Source organism: Condylura cristata, unplaced genomic scaffold (genome assembly GCF_000260355.1).
Source record: "Condylura cristata isolate star-nosed mole 26May11 unplaced genomic scaffold, ConCri1.0 scaffold00010, whole genome shotgun sequence".
NCBI classification, from domain to species: Eukaryota; Metazoa; Chordata; class Mammalia; order Eulipotyphla; family Talpidae; genus Condylura; species Condylura cristata.
The window spans coordinates 56,658,533-56,678,778 of NW_004567111.1; the positions used below are offsets into that span (position 1 = coordinate 56,658,533).

General features: G+C 35.8%; 1 protein-coding gene across 1 annotated transcript in view; it reads left to right on the forward strand.

Moving 5' to 3' along the window:
* The window catches only part of MICU2 (mitochondrial calcium uptake 2), a 62,706-nt gene that overhangs the window by 2,940 nt on the left and 39,520 nt on the right, over window positions 1–20,246 (forward strand). The window contains 1 exon segment of the mRNA XM_004680262.2: window positions 18,229–18,370. Within this exon segment, the coding sequence (XP_004680319.1) occupies window positions 18,229–18,370 (142 nt within the window).

A 20,246-nucleotide genomic window follows, 5' to 3' on the forward strand; every position in this document is an offset into this window, starting at 1 on the left:
TCACCAGGGAGGGCCCTCTGAGTGAGCATTTTTAATGGGATTAAGGCATACTGTAGCACTATTAGATGATATAAATTTGTATTACTCTAAACTGCAGTATCACTTAAAATTTTCTGTTCTCAGAACCTAGTTTCTATGCCTTTAATTTAAAATTTTGACATCCATAATTCAGTTTCCTTTTTATCAGTTCCTGCTAATCAGTAGACTCTCCTTCCATATTATTCTCATGATGGTGATTTCCATGAGGCCTACTTTAATATCTCTTCCTTTTCAGTGTTTTGTAATGTTTTGGTTTGTGCTATTAGAGTTTGCCTTTTAAAATAAGCGTCGCTACTGTCTATTCTGTCTGTCACCATCATTAACCTTTAAGGCCAGAAACTGTTTTTCATATTTTGATCCATAGCATTCTGTCCAGTATTTAATTGTAATTTTACAAAATACCAAATAATGGTTGAACTTCTTAGTAAGTGGATCTAGGGTATCATAACATTCCTGCACACATACTATACTTAATATATTGTTAATTGTAGAATAATTTAAAAATAATAACAAAATTTAACATACTTAAAATCAGGGCACAATCCTTTTTGACAGGTGAAAGTCATCATTTAGTTGTTATTGCCTCAGAATGTGAGAATTTGGTCACATTTCATTGCTTAAATTGAGATACATTCATTGTTTGACAGCATCTTAGTCTTTAAGAGAAGAAAAACCCAGGTCATAGGAATGTCTCTCCAAGAAACATGAAAGAAAAAGGGTTTCCCTGAGATCAGAAAACGATAATTTCCCAGTGCTAAGGACAGGTGGAGTGCAGGCAAAACAAGGTTGGAGTAATAAGGAAAAAATGCTGTAGATGCTTACAAAATGATGCTATTTGTAACTACTAGGTAAACTAATACCATTTGAAGATTATTGCATAATATTAGGGACTTTTTGAATAGATAAAAAGGCTGGTTTTAAAGTCTGAAATTTTATATTTTACTTATTTTTATAACCTACTGGACTTCAGATTTGAGACTTGTCAGAGAAAAAATACAGTAGAATTTTCTAGTCATTCCCTCACATAAGGCTTATTTGATATCTAGATTAAATGTTATAGGATCTTTTCTATAGTTCTGCTACTGAAATTTATTATAAATGCTGAATTTGATATTATTTAATAAATTTGTCTTAGTTGCCTTCACGTTTAAAGAAAATAAAGTGCTCCCAAAAGTACAATCTAAGTCTGATTTTGAATCTATAGGGGGACAAATCATGATCCAAGACTCATTGAAAATTTTATCCACTTTAAGACCACATTTAGTGGTCTACCATCTAAATACTTATACATAACATACATAACATTTAATTCTTATTTGTCATTTTATTAACAACCTTAGCAGAGTCCCTGATTCATACTGTGTACTCAGTAAATAACTGTTGAATGAATAAGAGAATGAGGGAATGAATGAACGAATAGTGTCCAGCCAAACTGTTTAAAATGGCTAACTTCAGTTTAAAATTAGCATACCTCTCCTAAGCTTCCAGCCACCTGAATTGTCTTGTGCACATTTGCAGTTTTACAACCTTTTTCACCTATCACTGAATAGTTACTTTACAGAATGTCCCTTCATTTAGATTTGACTGATGTTTCTCATGATTTACCCATTTTTGTTAGGAATAACACTAAAGTCATGTGGTATTCTTGTCAGTATATTGTATTAGGAGGTACACAAAGTAGATTTCTACTGATTTTAATTTTTAATAGCTTATAGGGAGATACTTTGAGACTTTCCTGGGTGTTTTCTTTTCTGCTTTTGTATTTCTTTCCATTAGTTTTTCAGTTATTTTTATCTGTTTGGATTCATAGATTCCTATTTTACCCAAAGGGTTTTTACTCATTACCATCATAAGCTAGACAGCTTATGAAGATTTCTGTCTTCCCATATGTAACCAGTCTCCTGAAAGGTTATGCCTTGGAGTTGCCATGCCCTGCTCCCATTTCCTTTGGAAAGGGGAATGAGGGAGAGAAGAATTGTAGCCAACTCTTCTAATTGATACAGGAGAGCTTTTAGCAAAAATAACAGATGGTTTGCCTAGGATATGGTAAATTATAGTCTCTGAAATGTCAGAGAAATAAAGCAGAAAAGGCAAGTGAATACCTGGAAAAGCAGCTTCTAGGAAGACGAGTAAAAATCTAATCCTAGTGCTTTTCCTTAAATTGACCTTACATATTTATCTTTGCTGACCATGATACAGAAGCAATCTAAAATGGCTTTAAAATGCTACTACAAGTTATCGTTTTTAAATATTGTGAAAAATAATAAATACAAGATGAAGTGAAAAGATAAAACTTATGCTGAAGGATCCTGTATTGTGGTTGATGTAAGTCATAAATTTGAATCTAAATTGAGTAGCAAGTCCAAAGAAAGGATCAATAAGGACAGTAATATGCTTTATCATAGTTGTTCAGAAGCATAAGTAATCCCAGAATAACACAGTATTTTTCTCCTCTTTTGTAGAGGATACTGTAGCATCTTTATATTGGGATGTTGGAAAAGTCTTGATGTATTTTTTCTGTTTTTCAAGCAAAAATGTGTCATGACTTTCCCAACAACCCAGTAAGTATAGGTAAAGTTTCTCACAGCATGTTTTTATCTTTCTTAATCTAGGATATTTGCATCATAAAAAAGTTTAGGAGACAAGTAAAATGGCGTGCTCAACACTATAGTATAGTCATGAGAACACCTTTCAAGGGAAAGGGAATGCTTAGTTTGTTGCTGCTGAGAGGTTGAGAAGAGAAAACCAACCTACTGGTGTGCTGACAGGGCTGTTGGTGACTTGACAAAAGGACTTTCAAATAATGAAGACAGAAACTTCCTTGGAATGCTTTGCGGAGAGGTAAGGTGCAGTTAGGAAGCAAATAAAGTGAATAGAAATACTTTAAAGTGCTGCTGTAATTTTTTTGGGTTTTTTTTTTTTTTTAAGTAGGCAGGAGACCACAGACAGGGTTTTCTTTGTTTTGTTTTGTTTTGTTTTTTGTTTTTAAGCCTTGAAACAATCAAGGGTGTTCAAATACTGATGGAATGATGCATTGTAGAGGCACAAAATGTTGGAGATTTGATGGTGGAATAATCACAGGTTCAAGTCTTGAAAAGGAAGTTATTTCCATTTCCCTGATTATGAGGGATGTTGAACATTTTTTTCATAAGCCTGTTGCCATTTGCATTTCCTCTTTGAAGAGGTATCTTTTAAGTTCTTCTGCCCATTTTTTGGACTGGATTGTTTACTTTTTTTGCTGAGTTCTTTGTATATCTTTGTGATCCTTATAAGTTGTAGGGAGTGCAAAAATTTCTCCCAATCAGTAAGGTGTCTCTTTTTTTTTTTTGGTTAATATCTCTTTTGCTATACAAAAGATTTTTAGCTTGATGTAATGCCAGCTGTTTATATTTCCTTCACTTTCTTTGCTTTGGGGAATTAATCTTTAAAGATGTTGCTAAAATGTATGTTTTGTAATGTTTGCCTATACTCATATACTTATGGTTTCAGGTCTTATATTCAGATCTTTAACCCATTTTGAGGTTGTTTTTTGTTTGTTTTGTGGCTGGTGTGAGGTAGTTGTCTAATTTTATTTTGTTTATGGTGTTCTGGTTTTCCTATTTATTAAACTGTGCAGTGGAACAAGGACAAACTGGTCCAACCACTATGGAAAGCTGTATGGAGGCTCCTCAGACTACTACTGGGTTGTTGGGAAAGTAATGACACATTTCTGCTTGAAAAACAGAAAAAATACGTCAAGACTTTTCCGACATCCCAATATAAAGGTGCTACAGTATCCTCTACAAAACAGGAGGAAAATACTGTATGGAGGTTCCTCAGTACTACTATTAGTACTCCACAATTCCACCACTAGAGATATACCCAAGGGACACAGAAATACTAATTCAAAAGAATACTTGTACCTCTGTGTTTATGGCAGCACTATTTATAATAAGTAAGACTTGAAAACAATCCAAATGCCCAAAAATAGATGACTGGATCAAGAAGATGATGTGTATATACACAGTGGAATACTATGCAGTAATTAAAAAGATAAACTAATGTCATTCACCACAATATGGATGGAGATAGCAGGGATTATGCTCATTGAAATAAGTCAGAAGGGAAAATAAAAATAATGGTTTCACTTATAGGAGAAGTATAGGGGGGACAAATAAGACTTTAGAGAAAAAATAATAATTGTAACAAAACAAAAATAAACAGACAACTATAAATCAGAGACACTGCAGCAGAGGAGGAGGTAGAATATAAGTGATGTGATGGCACATGGGTGAAAAGAAAGCAAACACTTTAAAAAATGAAAAATATCTAAAATATATATAAATAAAATATAATTAAAAGGAGAAAAAGGAAATTATATGGAGTCATACCACAGGTTGGACTTTGATAGGAACAAGTATTCTTCCATTATAAGAGAAATGAAAATAAATACTAGAGTTAATTTTAAACCAGGCTAGAGAACTAATTCCACACTTATACTTTAAAAACAAAAAGGCAAAAAGAACATGATTGTGAACTGTTCATCAAAATAAGGAAATGGACCCAAGGAAGCATGGACTGTGTCTCAGAGATCTGTTTTGATTTTTACTAGAGAGAAAAATTCAAAACTAGAGGGTAAAGGGATATCTTACAGAGTTCATGAAGAAAAAGAACTTTGAAAGTTACCACAAGCTTCTAGTTTTCTTTTGGTGTTTTATTTTAGTATCACTAAAAGTCTTTTTAAGACTCGTGGCATTATGAATTTAATTCAAGTAAAATTTTGCATCATAGCATAAGCTTTAAAATTATTCTAAAATAGCAAGAAAACAGCAAAAATGGTTTGTTTCTTTTCTATATTATTTTAAAACATATTTTGAAATTATTTTCTGTTTCATGAATACAGCCTAACTAAAAAAAAAGAACACAAATTTTTCAAGCAAAGAATGTGGATCATCCTGTTTTAAGTAGTCAAAAAAGTTTTATGCGATGTAGGACTCTTTCTACTGAGTATCAATGAGTTATTTGATTAAAATTAAAAAATGTAATTAACATGGGGCTCTTTTAATTTGCTGTAAGAGCTCTAAAGAAACACTCAAAAAATTAAATCAAAATTGATTTATTTAGAGTTGTCTGACTGTATTTGTGATTTTGTGAAAAGAAGGGGAGACACCAGCCAATGGTAAAACTAGAATTAGAGTGTACTTGGATTAGAATTTTGTGTGTGCAGTGCATTGGATTTGATGATAGTACACTTAAAATTGGTATGCCAAGAGTAATAAACTTTTAGCAGCATACAGAAGTTTGATAATTATGAAATATGGTAAGCCCAGTGAAACGTCAAACTTTCTTGCATCTGTAAAGCAAGAATGCAAAGTTTTTATACTTTATTACTTCATGTAAAATGTCTCTAGAGACAGATTTATGGTGACAAGCCTTTGATATTAATAAATACAAATAGAAATCTAAGAGTGTGCGAATGACTATATCATGAAATGAAAGATTAATAGTTATAGCTAGTAATTAAATGCAATTTGTGTTTTGTACTTAGTTACTTTTCTGCACATATGAGAGGTTGTCTTTCCTTCCTTCCTTGTATAATGAGGCAATACAGATCCTACTATGAATCTGTAGAGGTACTTTGGTGCTGAGGGCAGGTGGGAGTGGGGAGAGTAAAATGGGCAAGAAAGAACAAATTGTAGTATAAAAGCAGGTTATATTTTAATCTTCTACAATTACACTCGTTTAACTAAACCCACGTAAAAAAAATACTGCTTGCCCTTGTTCTGTCACACATACATTCTAACAGATAATGTGTAAACATTTATGGTTTTTTACTGTGAATTTTGGAGTTTTGTGAATTATAGCAATGTAGTCATTAATGGTAACAGCATATGAATTTTAAAAGTTGCACTTCTTCAAACAGTGGTAAATATTTGGTAAAGTAAACCAGTAATGAATTTTCATTGACATCTAAGAAAGTTCCATGAATGTGTGGTGTGTGGAATAGAAACCAGTTACTACTAATTAAGAAATAGTCTTATAAAACCTTAAATTTATACATATGTGTATTGTATATGATCTGTTATATAGTGGAAACATTTTTCTCTAGATCAAGAGACTGCCCCATCAAAACTTGAAAAGACTAATCACTATTAAAGTTGTAGATGTTGTATATTGTGTGCGAAGATTTTTATTAAATTTATTTAAAACTTAGCAAGAAAACAATTTATTAACAAATTTTTAGTCACTTGTGTTACAGAAATAAAGCTAATGGCTCTGACATTAAGAAATACAGTAGTTCGAATAGTCATTCTAGTCAAATTGAATCATTTCCCTTCTTGCCCCTCTATCCTAGCTTTCCAGTTTCTTCTCATTCTTACTTCCCTTTAGTTGTTTCTTTGCTGAGAAACAGCTTCCTGAAACAGATTAGACCTCCTTTAAGGAAGGCAGCCCCCTCTAGGAAGGCTTCAGTACCAGGGCAGTGAAAAGATACAATATCAGAATCAGAATCAAGTATCAGAATCATGCACATAGACTTCTTAGCACAACAGGCAAACCTCCTGCAACACATTTCTGAGAGGAGCAGTGGGCCAGACAGGAGAGGTCTGCTGCACCTTGTGCTTTAGTTCACTGGCCTGGTATCTAACTCATGCTGCAGTGGCTGGGCTAGTTTGATAACACTGAGACTTTAACCCCTGTTTCACTAGGGAAGCCCACCTTCATTTTGTTTTCTGAAAATCAATTTGAAGAAGATAGGCATTGGTTCTTTAAAGATACAATAAAATTCATGCAATGTAATCATAAAGTTCATTTGTCAGTTCATTTGGTAATCTGTTGTGGAATCTTCACTAAATGAGAGCATATATATCTTGTCATGAAAAGCATGCCCAAAAAGATTTTGAAAGATACTTGGCCAGATTGTAAGTAAGTGATTTATGTTTGTATTAAACAGATACAAAGTGTAACTTTATATGAATAATAACTTAATTGGCCAATATATATTATGATAGCTGTGAATTACTTTTCTTTTTCTGTTGTGTATATTATATAATTATGTATACATTTCCTGGTGATTAATTTATAAACATCAACAGAAATACAGATATCATTTGAGTACTTTTGCTAGTAAAATAGTTTAACTGTTTTGCTACTGCTTAGTAAGATGACATTTCCTGCAAATACATTATTTTATTGAGGTAATATTGGTTTGTAACAGTGTAATTTTCAGTTATTCAACTTTATTTTTTGAGATTTGTATATATTACAGTATGAACCCCCCAAAAATTCTTTTTTCCTTCTACCATCATTCAGTTGATGCCTTTTATCCATTTTACACTTCCATCCCCATCCTTCTGGTAACTTCATTGCTGTTGTCAGAATCTAAGAATTTTTTGTTGTTATTTCTTTGCTTTAATTCTTCTGCAAATGAGTGATATCATATGGTATTTTTCTTTTTCCCCTTGATTTACTTCACTTAGTATAAGTTTCATTAATGTTATCCTAAATGGTAAGATTTCTTCTTTCTTTATAGCTGAATAGTATTCCATTCTGTCTGTATACCACAACTTTATCCACTCATCTGTCCTTGGCCACTTAGGTGTTTCCATAACTTATAAAATAAATAGTACTGCAGTGAACATAAAATTCATATAAACCTTTGAATTAGTGTTTTTGAATCCTTTAGGTGCATACACACACGTAGAATTGCTGTGTTGTACGGTAGCTACTTTTAATATTTTGAGAAACCTCCATAATGTTTTCCATAAGGGCTGGAGTAGTCTCCATTTCCTGTTAGTAATGTACAAGGGTTCCTTTTTCTCTACATCCTTCCCAAGACTTCTTGCTTCTTATCTTCTTGATACCCTTACAGGTATGTGATGGTATCACATTTTGGTTTTTATTTGTATTTCCCTGATGATAAAGGATGGTAAGCATTTTTTTATGTAACTGTTTGCCATCTGTGTATTTTTGTAGAAATGTCTGTTTTTGGATTGGGGTTTTGTTTTTTGTTTTTGTTTTTTTTTTTTTGAGCTTTTCAATTTTGTTCAGTTGTACACATTTGGTAGGGTGTCGTTTTGTTTAAATGATAGCTTCTTTCTTTGTGAAGAAATTTTAGTTTTATGCTCCATTTGTTTATTTTTGCTTTTGTTTTCCTGCTGTTGGAGTCAAGTCCAACAATGGCATCACTGGAGCCAGTGTTGTGGAATATTTTGCCTGTGTGGTCTTCTATGTGTGCCATATCACTTCATGTCTTACATTCAAGTCTGTAATCCATTTTGAATTATTTTTCCTCATGATATAAGATGGTGGTCTAGTTTACCTAGTATATATTCTTGACTCCTTTTGAAGACCTTTTTAAAAATCTAAAATAATTGTGTTTATAATTAAAGGAAGCAAGAAGCCTCACTCCTATTTCTTAGTAGCAGTTGAACATGGCAGAGTACACACCAATCTAAAAATATTGTAATAAGTTATTAATAGACAAGCACAAAACCCAAATTTTTGCATAGTGATTTAAAACCTAAAACCTGTTTTTAAAGTGTTATAAGTTAAATATTATACACCAAGTGGGAATTGATTACCACTCATTAAGAGTAATTCACTCTTGGAAAGCTTTTTTTAAACTATTTAACAATGTTAACCCTGCAGTCAGTTCTAGAAAAAAAAACAAAGATAAAACATATTTTATTCTTATGGAACTTATTGTAATTACAACTGAACAATCCAGTGCGAGGTCATTAGAGCTTTGATGAAAATTTATTCAGGGTTCTGTATGTTAACACCAAGAATGACCCTTAATGGATATTTGGAGAAAAACTAGAGTAGAATTAATTCTGAACACATAATTTAGCCAAATGAAAAATGGGACTAAGACAACTAACTATATTACAAACATAGCTTTGTGAGGTTTTTAAATTACAGTCAGAAACTTTAAGCGGTTCTTTATTCTTTTTTCTGGAAAGATATTCAGTGAAAGTTTATTTAAGCTCATCAATGGTAGGCAGTTGAATAGTGGATACACCAGCATACCACATTGGTATTAGGGAAACCATGTTAGCCATGAAGAAAACGAAGATTGATGTTTTAAATTAGTACAATATTTGTTTTGTATACAGACCATTTCATTAAAAAGTTATAGAAATTATAAATCTGCCTGTCCTGTAGGCTCTTAATATCGTTCCATTTACCTAAAACTTAAAAGTGTTCCTTCTATCTTTGTTTCAGATAAAATTTTTATTTGTATGCAACTAACATGTTACTGTCGTTAAAAAAAAAAAAAAACAATTCCTATCTTTGGTCAAATTTGTGTAAGGTTAAAGTATTGGGGTTTAAGGAACTTGGTAGAAATGCAAACTGCCAATTTTCAGCAACAAACCTTAAATTAAAAGCCATTCTCTAACCCTCCCTGCTGGCACAGTGGGTTAAAGCACAGTACCACAGAGTTAGCCAAAGCCGCTTCAGCATGAGTTTGATCCTTGGCCAGGGAAGTGATCCACATGGCGCAACAGACCTCTCCTCTCTTGCTCACTGCTCCTCTCAGCAGTATACTTAATTGATCTGCCTGTTCTGCTCCCCACTCTGTTCTGGTGAAGCCTCTAACCGCTCCTGCACCTCTGGCCTATACCCCAGTTCTGTGTGCATAAATAAATAAATCTTAAAAAAAATAAAGAAGCCGGGCCTTCCCTGGTGGCTCAACGGATTAGGGCTGAGCACTGCAAGCTGGCCGCAGCCACTTCAGTGTGAGTTCTATCACCGGCCCGGGAGGTGATAGTGTGGCAGGCCTCTCCTGACCTGCCTGCTGCTCCTCTCAGCAGTGTACTTCATTGATCTGCCTGTTCTGTTCCCCATTCTGTCTCTGGTGAAGTCTCTCACCACCCCTGCACCTCTGACTTATGCCCAGTTCTTATGAATAAATAAATAAATCTTAAAAATAAATAATAAAGAAGCCATTCTCACTGTGATTTTTCCTTTGAATTGAGAAAGGATGTAAAGGGGAACTTTTATGAACATCTGAATGGATCACGGAGAATATGGTGGGAGCATGGGAAGACAGCATTGAATGCAAAATGTTATATGAATGAGTCTACCGGTAGACTGCAGATGTCTAAAGGGGATAGGAGAAAGGTGAGAGAGATTCTTTAATCCATTCCTCCTTTGTGCCCTACTGTTTCACATAGGATGTAGTATCCTAAATACTATTCCTAGTGTCAGCCTTTATTTATGACTCAGCACTTTGATATCAGTGCTTACCCCAGGCATACTTGAGGAAGTTCTTGGTTAGGTATGAGGCAACCTTTTTGCATGGATGTGTAAGATTCCAAGATCATAGCCCATCTCCCAAAAGCTTGCTTGTTCTTACTGCTGTTCTTCTCAGATGCCCAAAGAAGACAGATCACAGTCAGATAAATTTACTGATACTAGACCTGTTGCTAGTTTCTGTTCCAATTTAATTATATAAACTTGAGTTATATTAGTCTGGTACTTACCTCATTTTGAAAATCACAAGTCAAAGTATTATGGTTGAAATACATAATATTGGGAAAATTTTATCAGAATAGGAAATTTATCTTTGTGAAACACCTGTTTACCATATGCAATTAGTTTCTTTCATATATCTTTCTAGCACTTCCTATCTTTACTATGCCTTCCCCACTAGAAAATGAGTGCCTTTTCATAGGCAGATGCAATAGTTATTGATTTATTGATGTTGAATACTTACAGTAAGAGTTCACCAAGTATTTCATCTCCTGTGCATGGAAATAAGCTAAAATAATTCAGAAATTTTTTTTAGAACTTGAAATTTATCTTCGTGGGACACCTAGATATTCTTTCAATTACTCCACAAAAAATTCAAGAACAGCAAAGCAATTATATTTTAGCCAGATTAAATAAAGGTCACAAATGAATAAGGTTTTGCTTAACAGTTTATCTGATGCAATGTGTGTGGGTGTGTGTGTATCAAACATATTGAAAACATGACAATTCTTTTCCCATTTTCTTACTGAAAAATGTAGAGAACAAAGAATTTTCAAAAAAGAACAGAGAACTAACTGATTAAGCACCTGTTGCTTTAGAGGCAATAAACCCGAGAAATGTTTTTAAAGAGGTCATCGACTTTCAAATACCTCTTTTTATCCAGTTAATATCACTGTTTGCTCTTTATTCCTTTGTCACATTTTTTGTGCATTACAAGTAATCCTTGAAATCCATGAAGCGTTTTATATATAACCATATCCACATGGAAGATTTTCACATATTCAGTAGAACTCCAAATCCCAGCATTTCTTCTGCCCTCCCTTCCCACATATTAAGATTTAGTTTCAGGTTTGTGAAGCAAATAGTCATAGTAATATGTGGAATTCATCCCCACTCCTTCTACTAGCATAACATGTACTTGGATAGGTTTTGGACAACAGCAACCAGCACGTCCTGGAAGGCTCTTTGATCTTTCCACTGCATTCCATACTCTTCTTAGCTTCCTGAGGAGCCAGCTACTTGCTCAGGCAGCTGCTGCCTACATGCCAGTCCACTGTTATTCCTGTGTAACAGTATACATTTAGCCAACAGAATGGATTTTAGAAATATTTTATGAAGTAGTAGTATGCAGGTAAGTGTTCTGGTTAATAATTTTCACTTCGCTTCCACAGAAATAGTTTTATTTAGCTACAATAAACAAATTGGAGTGAGGAGAGGCAAAACAGTTTTCTCCAATATTTCAGGCCATATAGCTTGAGTGAATTGTTCCCTCCTTGTACTTCTTTCACTTCCCCATGCAATGTTAAGGGCAATACATAGCTTTTAAGGATAATCTTAGAAAGGTGGCAGAATAGGGAGAAATTGTGCTTTACCTCCTCCTCCCATGTTTACAGTAAATCTGTGTCTAAATATGGACTCGTCTATACAGAAGCAAACCTGAAACCCTACAAATAAAGCTTCTATGACAGGATAAAAAGGCAGCATTCAGCTGGGTAGGATATAAGTTCTCACTAAAGATGAAACTGCATTATAGGGAACACAAGGCTAAGGTGCAGTTAGTTCTCCTAGGGAACTGGGGAAGGAGAGTACCTAAAACCTGGCAACCTCAACCCTGTGATGGAGACAAATTCCTAGAATTCCTGCATTGTGGGCCAGAGGAAATTAGCATAGATGATCCAGGAGAAAGAGGAGGCTAAGAATTTGTCCTAAATAGCCTGGGAGCAAATTTCCTTGTCCTGGGACCACATAATTACCCCATTCTGAAGTACCAGAGCCTATGGGTAAAGGAATCCTAGATACTGTTGACCTGATAGGTAAGGGAAACTAGGGAATTATCCAGAGTTACAGTCACTGGCTGACACCAGTTTGACAGCCCCTTGCAATCTTGCTCTAACAGCATGGTGCGTACCATCTTGGAACCCACCTTTAACACCAGCAGACTCCAAGGACAAATCCTTGATTAGAGCTCCACACATCTACTGAAAGTAGCCCTACCTACTAGACAAGATCATCCTTTCCAGGCAGATGAAAAGAGCCTGCTTTACTAGTCACTACCTGCTTTCTAGCAGTAAAGCTAAACCCCTGAAGCAAGTAAGCACACAGACATGTCACACAGGATTGCTAGCTAACAAAGGATCCAGCTGTCACCTGCTACTCTCCCCTAACCTGCCAGATCCTACATACATACCACCCAGTAAGTGCGCTCTGCCTCAGCTGCCCCATTTCATGCCATTATCATAGCAGGCGATGGTCCCTACATGCCTGCAGCAAGGCCCCACTTGAACTACCTCAGCCACACTTTTGAGGCCCACCTCTTGGTCTATACCACACCCGTAGGGCCCAGTCATAGGGCTTCTGAAGTATATACTGCAGCTGCTATCACCAGGAGCCCAGCTAGCCTCAACAACCTGGCAGAGTGCACCCTTTTCGACCTGCCTAGCTAACTGGAGTCCATGCTAACAGTAGCTAGCCACCTTCTTAAGTAGACATTTTGAATCCTCATTTTACAAAGAAAAAATCAAGTCTTGTCAAGGTTATCCAGTTTGCTTTGATTAACACAGCAACTACTAAGCAGCATAGGCATTATATCATTCCATTTTCAATCATTATCCTATGCCACTCTTCTAAAAAAAAATGTATTAGGAAAGTAGAGAAAATAATATGGGTAATAGAGAGTTGAGGTAGTTTTTATGAAAAGGTGGGATTTTTACTACCTTTTATGGAAAGGCTCTAGAGAATAACAAATAGAAGAGGTTCTGGCAACATGGCAGCAGAGTGAAGATGCCAAAATCACTATGTCTAAACTCACACAGGAATATAAACTGAAAATGGACTGTGGACTTACATACTGTGACTTTCAGCCCAAATGAGAACACCCTGGACTCACTAGAAGGAAGATAACTGAGGGAGAATCGGCATTTGGGGAGTTCTGACAGGGGAACTCCAAACCGATCCAGGAGTGCCCAGGCACCAGAAGGCGACTTGCTTCCCTTACCCCCTCAGCCTGCCCTGGAGATAAGGAGAGACAGGACAGTGGGGTGGGTGGAATATAAACTGCAGGGAAAGGCTACAGCCCAGATCCAGGATCGCCCAGGTGCTAGTACCCGGAGTGTCCTGGCGCCCAGGCACTAGGAGGTGCCTTAGAAGGACTTGGCTGGCTTTCCTTAAGCCTACCTTGGAGATAAGGTGAGACAATTCAATTCAGAGAGGCCTGAAGACTTGTGATCCAGAAAGGTTCACAGAACTCAGAAACTAAACAAAACCAGTGACCAACTCAATCATAGGCCCAGCTGTAGGGACACCTACAACACTTCTAATATGCTCCACCCCCCCATGGACACATCTAAGCATAGAGGGAACCTGGGACATCAAAGACTAGAAAAACAGCAGGCATCTTCCAAAGACAAGGACTCAAGGTGTTACTGAAGAAGCTGAACACCGCAAGAGACCCCTCCCTGTTACTGGCTGAGACGACAAGACACAATTCCACACAGTGGGGGCTGCAAAAGCAGGAGATATTGAAATATATATCTCAAATAATAGAACTAAAAGTAGTCATCCTATAAGATATGGGCTAAAAGTCCGATTCATTTGTTCTTCTGAAGTCAATGAGCGTCTTTATAATCACTCAATGAGTTATTCTTCAGGCATTTTGCCCATATCTGCTTCTTTGGGATCTTTTCCCAGTTTTGTTTTGCTCTTTCATTTGGGGCATGTTCTTCTATTTCCCGATTTTCACTGGTTTTCTGTTCCTGTTGCTGTGTTTTAGGCAACACTATAAACTATTCTGGTCTGAGAGTTTTGTAAGAAATGTCTTATGATGTACCAAAGCACTGTCCTCTCTGGTTTCCCAAGTTAGTTATTCAAGGAATGTACTTTTTTGTGGACTATACCCACCTGCCCACCAAGGGCAGGGCTGTCAGTCCTTCAGGCAGTGTCACTGGTTGAGTTTGGCCTCTGCCCTGAACTAATGTGTGCTTAGTGGGTACAGCTTTGTCACGTGGTTACCTAGTGTTGCTGTGGGATGTGCCACTGTGTCTAGGCCCCTGCTGCACTGGTGCTTGTTGGCCTAGCCGCAGTGCACAGTGCATCAACAGTGCCAGTGACTACCTGTATCAGCTGGTTTGTGACTACCTCCAGTTGCCACCATGAGTCTGGTCCCCCATTCTATCTCTTACAGGTGTGCCACCAACTCGAGGCTCACATCAAAGGGACTAACACTGTATTTCACTAGCAGCTTTTGGTTTGGACTGCTGGTTGGTGGATACTATCTAGAATAGGACAGATGGCCATTTGTGACCTTAAGAAATCATTATTTCAATTTCCCTTGTTAATAAGTCCAATTGGAGTTATGTCCTATAAGTGCACAAGTGAGGACCTACACTATTTCAATAGGATATATTTGGATATATGAATAGGATATATTCATGTTCTATGATTCATATGCCAGCTTCAAGTTCAGAAATCAGTCCATGAAAGGAAGGTTTAATTTGATCTATCATGTCCTGCTATGCCATTGGTGGTTTAGCTCTCTAGCTGGAGATCAAACTAAGGCTGAAGTGGTGATAGTGCTGAGACCTAATCCTTAGGCCACCATGCAGACCCTACTTGGTTATTTTTAGTATTTTAGGACCAGGCCAAGTAAGATGGCTACCAGACAGAGGACAACATGGAGATCAAAAGAGAAGAGAATTAATGATGATTCATCTTGTTAAGAGACCAGTAGAGGACAAGGATAAATGGTAAAAGGGGACCAGTTGAATTCAAGGATAATAGGATAATTGACTCCCTTTTAGTTGGTTGAAGTTTGAAATTTGTTTACATATACAAAAAGGATTAAATTTTTGGTAAACTGTATTTTTAGGTTTTTATTTTATTTTAATATGAGTTTATTTTTACATAATTTTGTGCCTTTTTCCATCTCAGTTGTAATCCCCATGGACTTCTACATCACCAAATCACCCATGTGCCATCAGCACAGACCAGTGCACTCTCCCTCCCCCCCATTGTTGATTCCATTCCCCATTTTTGGTTTTTTTTCTAATCATAAACAAATTAGATATTGGAAAGTATAAAAGCCAACATTTGTTTAATACTTGGTTTGGGAAAATACTTTATTTTTGTATAGATTATTTACTTTTGTTAGTCTCTTAATGTTAATATAGTAAATATAAATATTCTCTAAGCTAGTGTATAAGCAACTCTAACTTCTTTCAGTTCTAACACTGCATTCTAACATACTATGCCAATGCCATGGCATTTATTGAGAAGACTTTTATGTCCCATCCATATATTTTGTGCAAATTAACTGCCAGACCACTTAGTATATTTTGGTAAGAATTAATGTTTGTCTTGTTTGCCACTATTTTCCTACAGATACTCAACACTCATTTGTTAAATAAAATAATGTTATTTTCTGGTACTTTAAAGGGAGAGAGTGCATAGACAGTTTTAGAGTCCAAGTATAGATACTTAAAGTATTATTAGGTATTATGTATTCTTTGCATTCCAGTATTCTTGTAGGCACTATGGAAAGCTAAAGAGCTATAAAATTAACTATTCAAGGAAGCCCAGTTGTCAAATTATAAGCACCTTTCTAGGTCTGGGAGGCTCTTGCATGGTATAAATTCTCATGATTTACATGGTTTATCTTCATCTGAGTGTTCCTTTAGTGTTAACAGGTGATAAAGACCAGTATCAATGCTTGCTTGATACTATTAACTTCAGAGATGAACAGAGAATTTTGTTAGAGATGAAACACAATTAGCTTACAAAGTTCCCAAGAATGCAGTTGGAAAATAAATCAAAAGGGGGAGTTGTAGAGAAATGGGAGCACAAAAGGTGCTTAGTATTTGATTCTGCTTAACTTTTCTAACAGAGTTCAAGCCTCAGGTTGTGGACAAAATCCAGTTACAAAATTAAGGAGAGGAAAGTAGTACTAGTCAGAGAATTGAGATCAGCCAGAAGGGCTGTTGATGGTTTGAAATTGTAGAAATTTAAGTAACTGTAATTCATAATTCCCCCCCCCCCCATTTCAGTTCTAGTTGCATTCACTGAACATCACATGTGTCAGAGTAAATAATAGGATCAGTAGTAAGTACGGGAAGTAGTGATTTGCCCAGGAAGGATATTGTAGTCTTGTTGTAGGGCCAAATTAGGGGGAAATAGGTACAACCTGATTTGTAAGCCCTCACCCATAAGCTTACAAATCCAGGATAAGATTCAAACTAGACACACAGGAATTTAAAAGGAATTGTTTACCTATGAAAGTTTATTGGCTGGCACCTGGCCATATGCTGCCTGTTCTTCCCACAAATGGTATCAGTGGAGCCGAGGCCAGGAGTCCAGTATCGAGTTGGGTGTGGGCATTACCCAATGACTTGGAGGTGGTTTCTCACTGTTCTTAGAGTCTCAAAGCAGTACCTTAATAAAAGCAATCCAGAGTAAAAGCATTTGTTCGATTTTTCAGCTAATAATCATATACTGTGTCAAGATTACTACATTTACGTTGGTGTCTGTGTTAACTGTGTTATCTTCTATTTGACCTAAGACACAATGTCCAGTCATGGGTAGAAGAATAGTGTGGTAGTTAAGATACTGACACAGTCTGTGGATCCAACCATTTTATCCTGGGTCTAGTATTTATAGTTTCTGTATCTACTATAGTATTTATTATTCACATTATTGTGAAGGTTAAATAATCTGTAAAGTTTAATTAGTACAATGCCTAGCACATAGTGAGTGCCCAGTGAAGGTTAATAGTAAAGATTTCAATATTGTCTCTACCCTATTATGGGTAAAGATTTAAGCCCCACTGCCTGAGCTACATACTCACACTAATGGTACTTACTCCTGTCCCTTTAACACTTTTATCCATGATGTAAGTATATTTCTGAAAGCAGAACTTGTTAACTCATTTGGTATATTTACAAAGGCACTTTATGTGATCTTTATGTGTCTATATCTCCGATCTTACTTGCTGCCCCTCTCTTTCTTAATTATGCTGGTAAGTTTAGCCTTGTTATTCCTTGAACACACCAACCTTATTTTCCCCTCTGGTTCTGTATTTCATTCCTTCTCCTTTAGGCTGCTCTTCCTCCAGGAAATTTATTTAGTCTCTCTATATGTTGCCTCCCTAAAGACCTTCCATGGTTATCCCATTTAAAATATTAGCCCTTATTTCTTAATTTACCTACCCTGTTTTATATTTCTCATGGCACTCCTCACATCATTATTTTATATATCCATTAATTATCACAATTCCTAGAATGTAAGTTCCTTTAAGTTAGTCTCATCCACTACTGTATCTTCAACACCTAAAACAGTGCTAAGAAGGACACTCAAAATATTTGTTAAATGAATGATTTAAAGTTTGGAAGTTGCTAGACCTAAAGGCTAAAATCACTCTTTCAAGATTATCTTATAACCAACAAAAACTGGCAAGGCAAAACAAAAATAACTCTTAGGCTGTGTGTAAACTATGGTGGTGTCCATCAGAACAGCAGAAAGAGAGTGAGGAAGACATGGAGGGGCAAGGTGGTATGTGGGAGTGGGTGCGCTGGCGGAGGGCAAGTGAAGGATGTGCACACATGGAGGTATGAAGCTGAAATGCCAAAATAAATATACATATTTGTAAACCAGTGGCAAATCAATAACAGTTTGATGGGAAAGAGATTATTTTAGAAGAAACAGAGTTGGGGTAAAAATTCTTAAATTATGATCTTTTTCTTTTAGAAAAATATCTATGAAAAAATGATGGGAAGATCATCTCTTCGTAAACAGCGCTTTATGCACTTTTCTTCACTGGAACATGAAGGAGAGTATTATATGACACCACGAGACTTCCTCTTTTCAGTTATGTTTGATCAAATGGAACGTGAGTTGATTTTTTTTTTCAAGTTTTTCAAGTTAAAAAAATCAAACAAAAAAAGCCTGTTTTTTTCTGAATTCGTAGCCACTTTTGTTTTATTATCTTTATTATAGTTACCATTTACTTTCTTAAGCTTTTAATTCCTTGTGACACAAGCTTAGTTATCAAAAAATATATGTATTTATATTAAAATTATTTGTTTTGTTTGTGAGTTTTTCTAAAGAGACAGGAAAAAAGATGAATTTTTTAAATGTCTCTTAAGTATATTATTAATTATAAATAGAATAACTTATTCAGGATGTTCGTTTTGGTGGGATTGATGTTTTAAATTTAGCCACAATACAAAACTAATTAGGAGGGCCATATAATGAAGTCATGGAGCCATGACTGAAAAAATAGACTGCAAGGCAAAAATTCACTAATATTTCACCCATTCTTTTTCTTCTTGCACTTTCTACCATTGATGTAAATATATTTCTGAAACAAAAAATAGAATGAAAAATGGAAGAAGCAAAAATCCCACTTAATTTCATAATGTTCTGTATGCCCTCAACTTTGCTACTCCAAATGATATAAAAAATTCTTAGCTTTATTGCCTAAACTAGTCTCCTTCATGTCACAGAGTAGTTGTGCCCTTGTTCTCTGTATCCTATCTTATATAAATGTTCTATAAAAATGTTTCATAACAACTTCTTGGATTGCTGGAAGTAGTTCTGCTTTGTTCCACCTATATATGGGGCAGGCAAAATGGGCTGAGGCAAGGTGAACAGTAAAAAAATATATATAGATTGAGATTGAAAAAGACTGAGGAGTTGGGGAAAGCATTACTAATATTGTAGGGTAACTTGAACAAAAACAAAGTAAATGATCTATATATGTTCTGAGGGCACCGAGTTCACTAGTCGCTAGAACTAGAACTAGAACCAAAAGATTACTTTGGGAAATAATAAGTGATCAAATTGAGAACTGTATGAGGGCCAGATTACATAAAGGATTTTAGTGACCCATATTCAGCCACACAGAAATATGTATTTAGTGGAGATGGGTGACTTCATCCTTAACCAATGAGGTAGAAATAAAGGTTTGTGAACCAGAAAATAAGAAGGTAAAAATGTGTTTATATTATTTTGATACATCTTCTTTAGAGGGAAGTTTGGAAGTATGTATAAAAAATCTTAAAAATGTTTACTCCATTGATAGAGTATATTCACTCTTACAAAAGTAGTCCAATAATTGCAGCTATAACAACCAGCTTGAACTGTACTCCCAAATGAAAATAAACTGAAAATCAGCAACTCTTCTTATATTTATCAAAGAATGGAGATCACAGAACACAGAGACCTAAAAAACTGTTGATAGAAACAAACCTGAAAAACTGTTAGAAACAAACCTGGAGCAGAAACCGCCATTGGAGCCAGCACTGCTAGGAATACTGAAAGAATCACAGACACTAGCTACTGGAACCTAAGCATAGAGTAGCTTGAAAAAAAAGTATTATGAAGACTTAGCCCTGATGCTTTGCCTAAAGGACCCCCACCAGGTTCTCCCTATGAAGGTCTAAGAAAAACCTGCTTCCCTAGTGGGGAGGGGAAAAGTAATCATTTTATTCTCACAAAGGCCTGCCAGAAAGAAAACTATTTTACATAAGTCTAGCCCATTGGTGTTTTATCACAACCTAGCCAAATTTGGGGTCAATAGGGGGGTGGGTGGAGAAGACAGATAGGAGGGAAATACCCAACTCCAGCCTGTGTCATGTAAGGGGGATAAATGAAGACACTTGTGAAGATTATAGCCCAACCATACAGACTCACAGACAGACTGAGACTGAATTGTGTGGGACTGTAGAATTATCACTAGGAACACATTAGAAGGAGCACAGAAA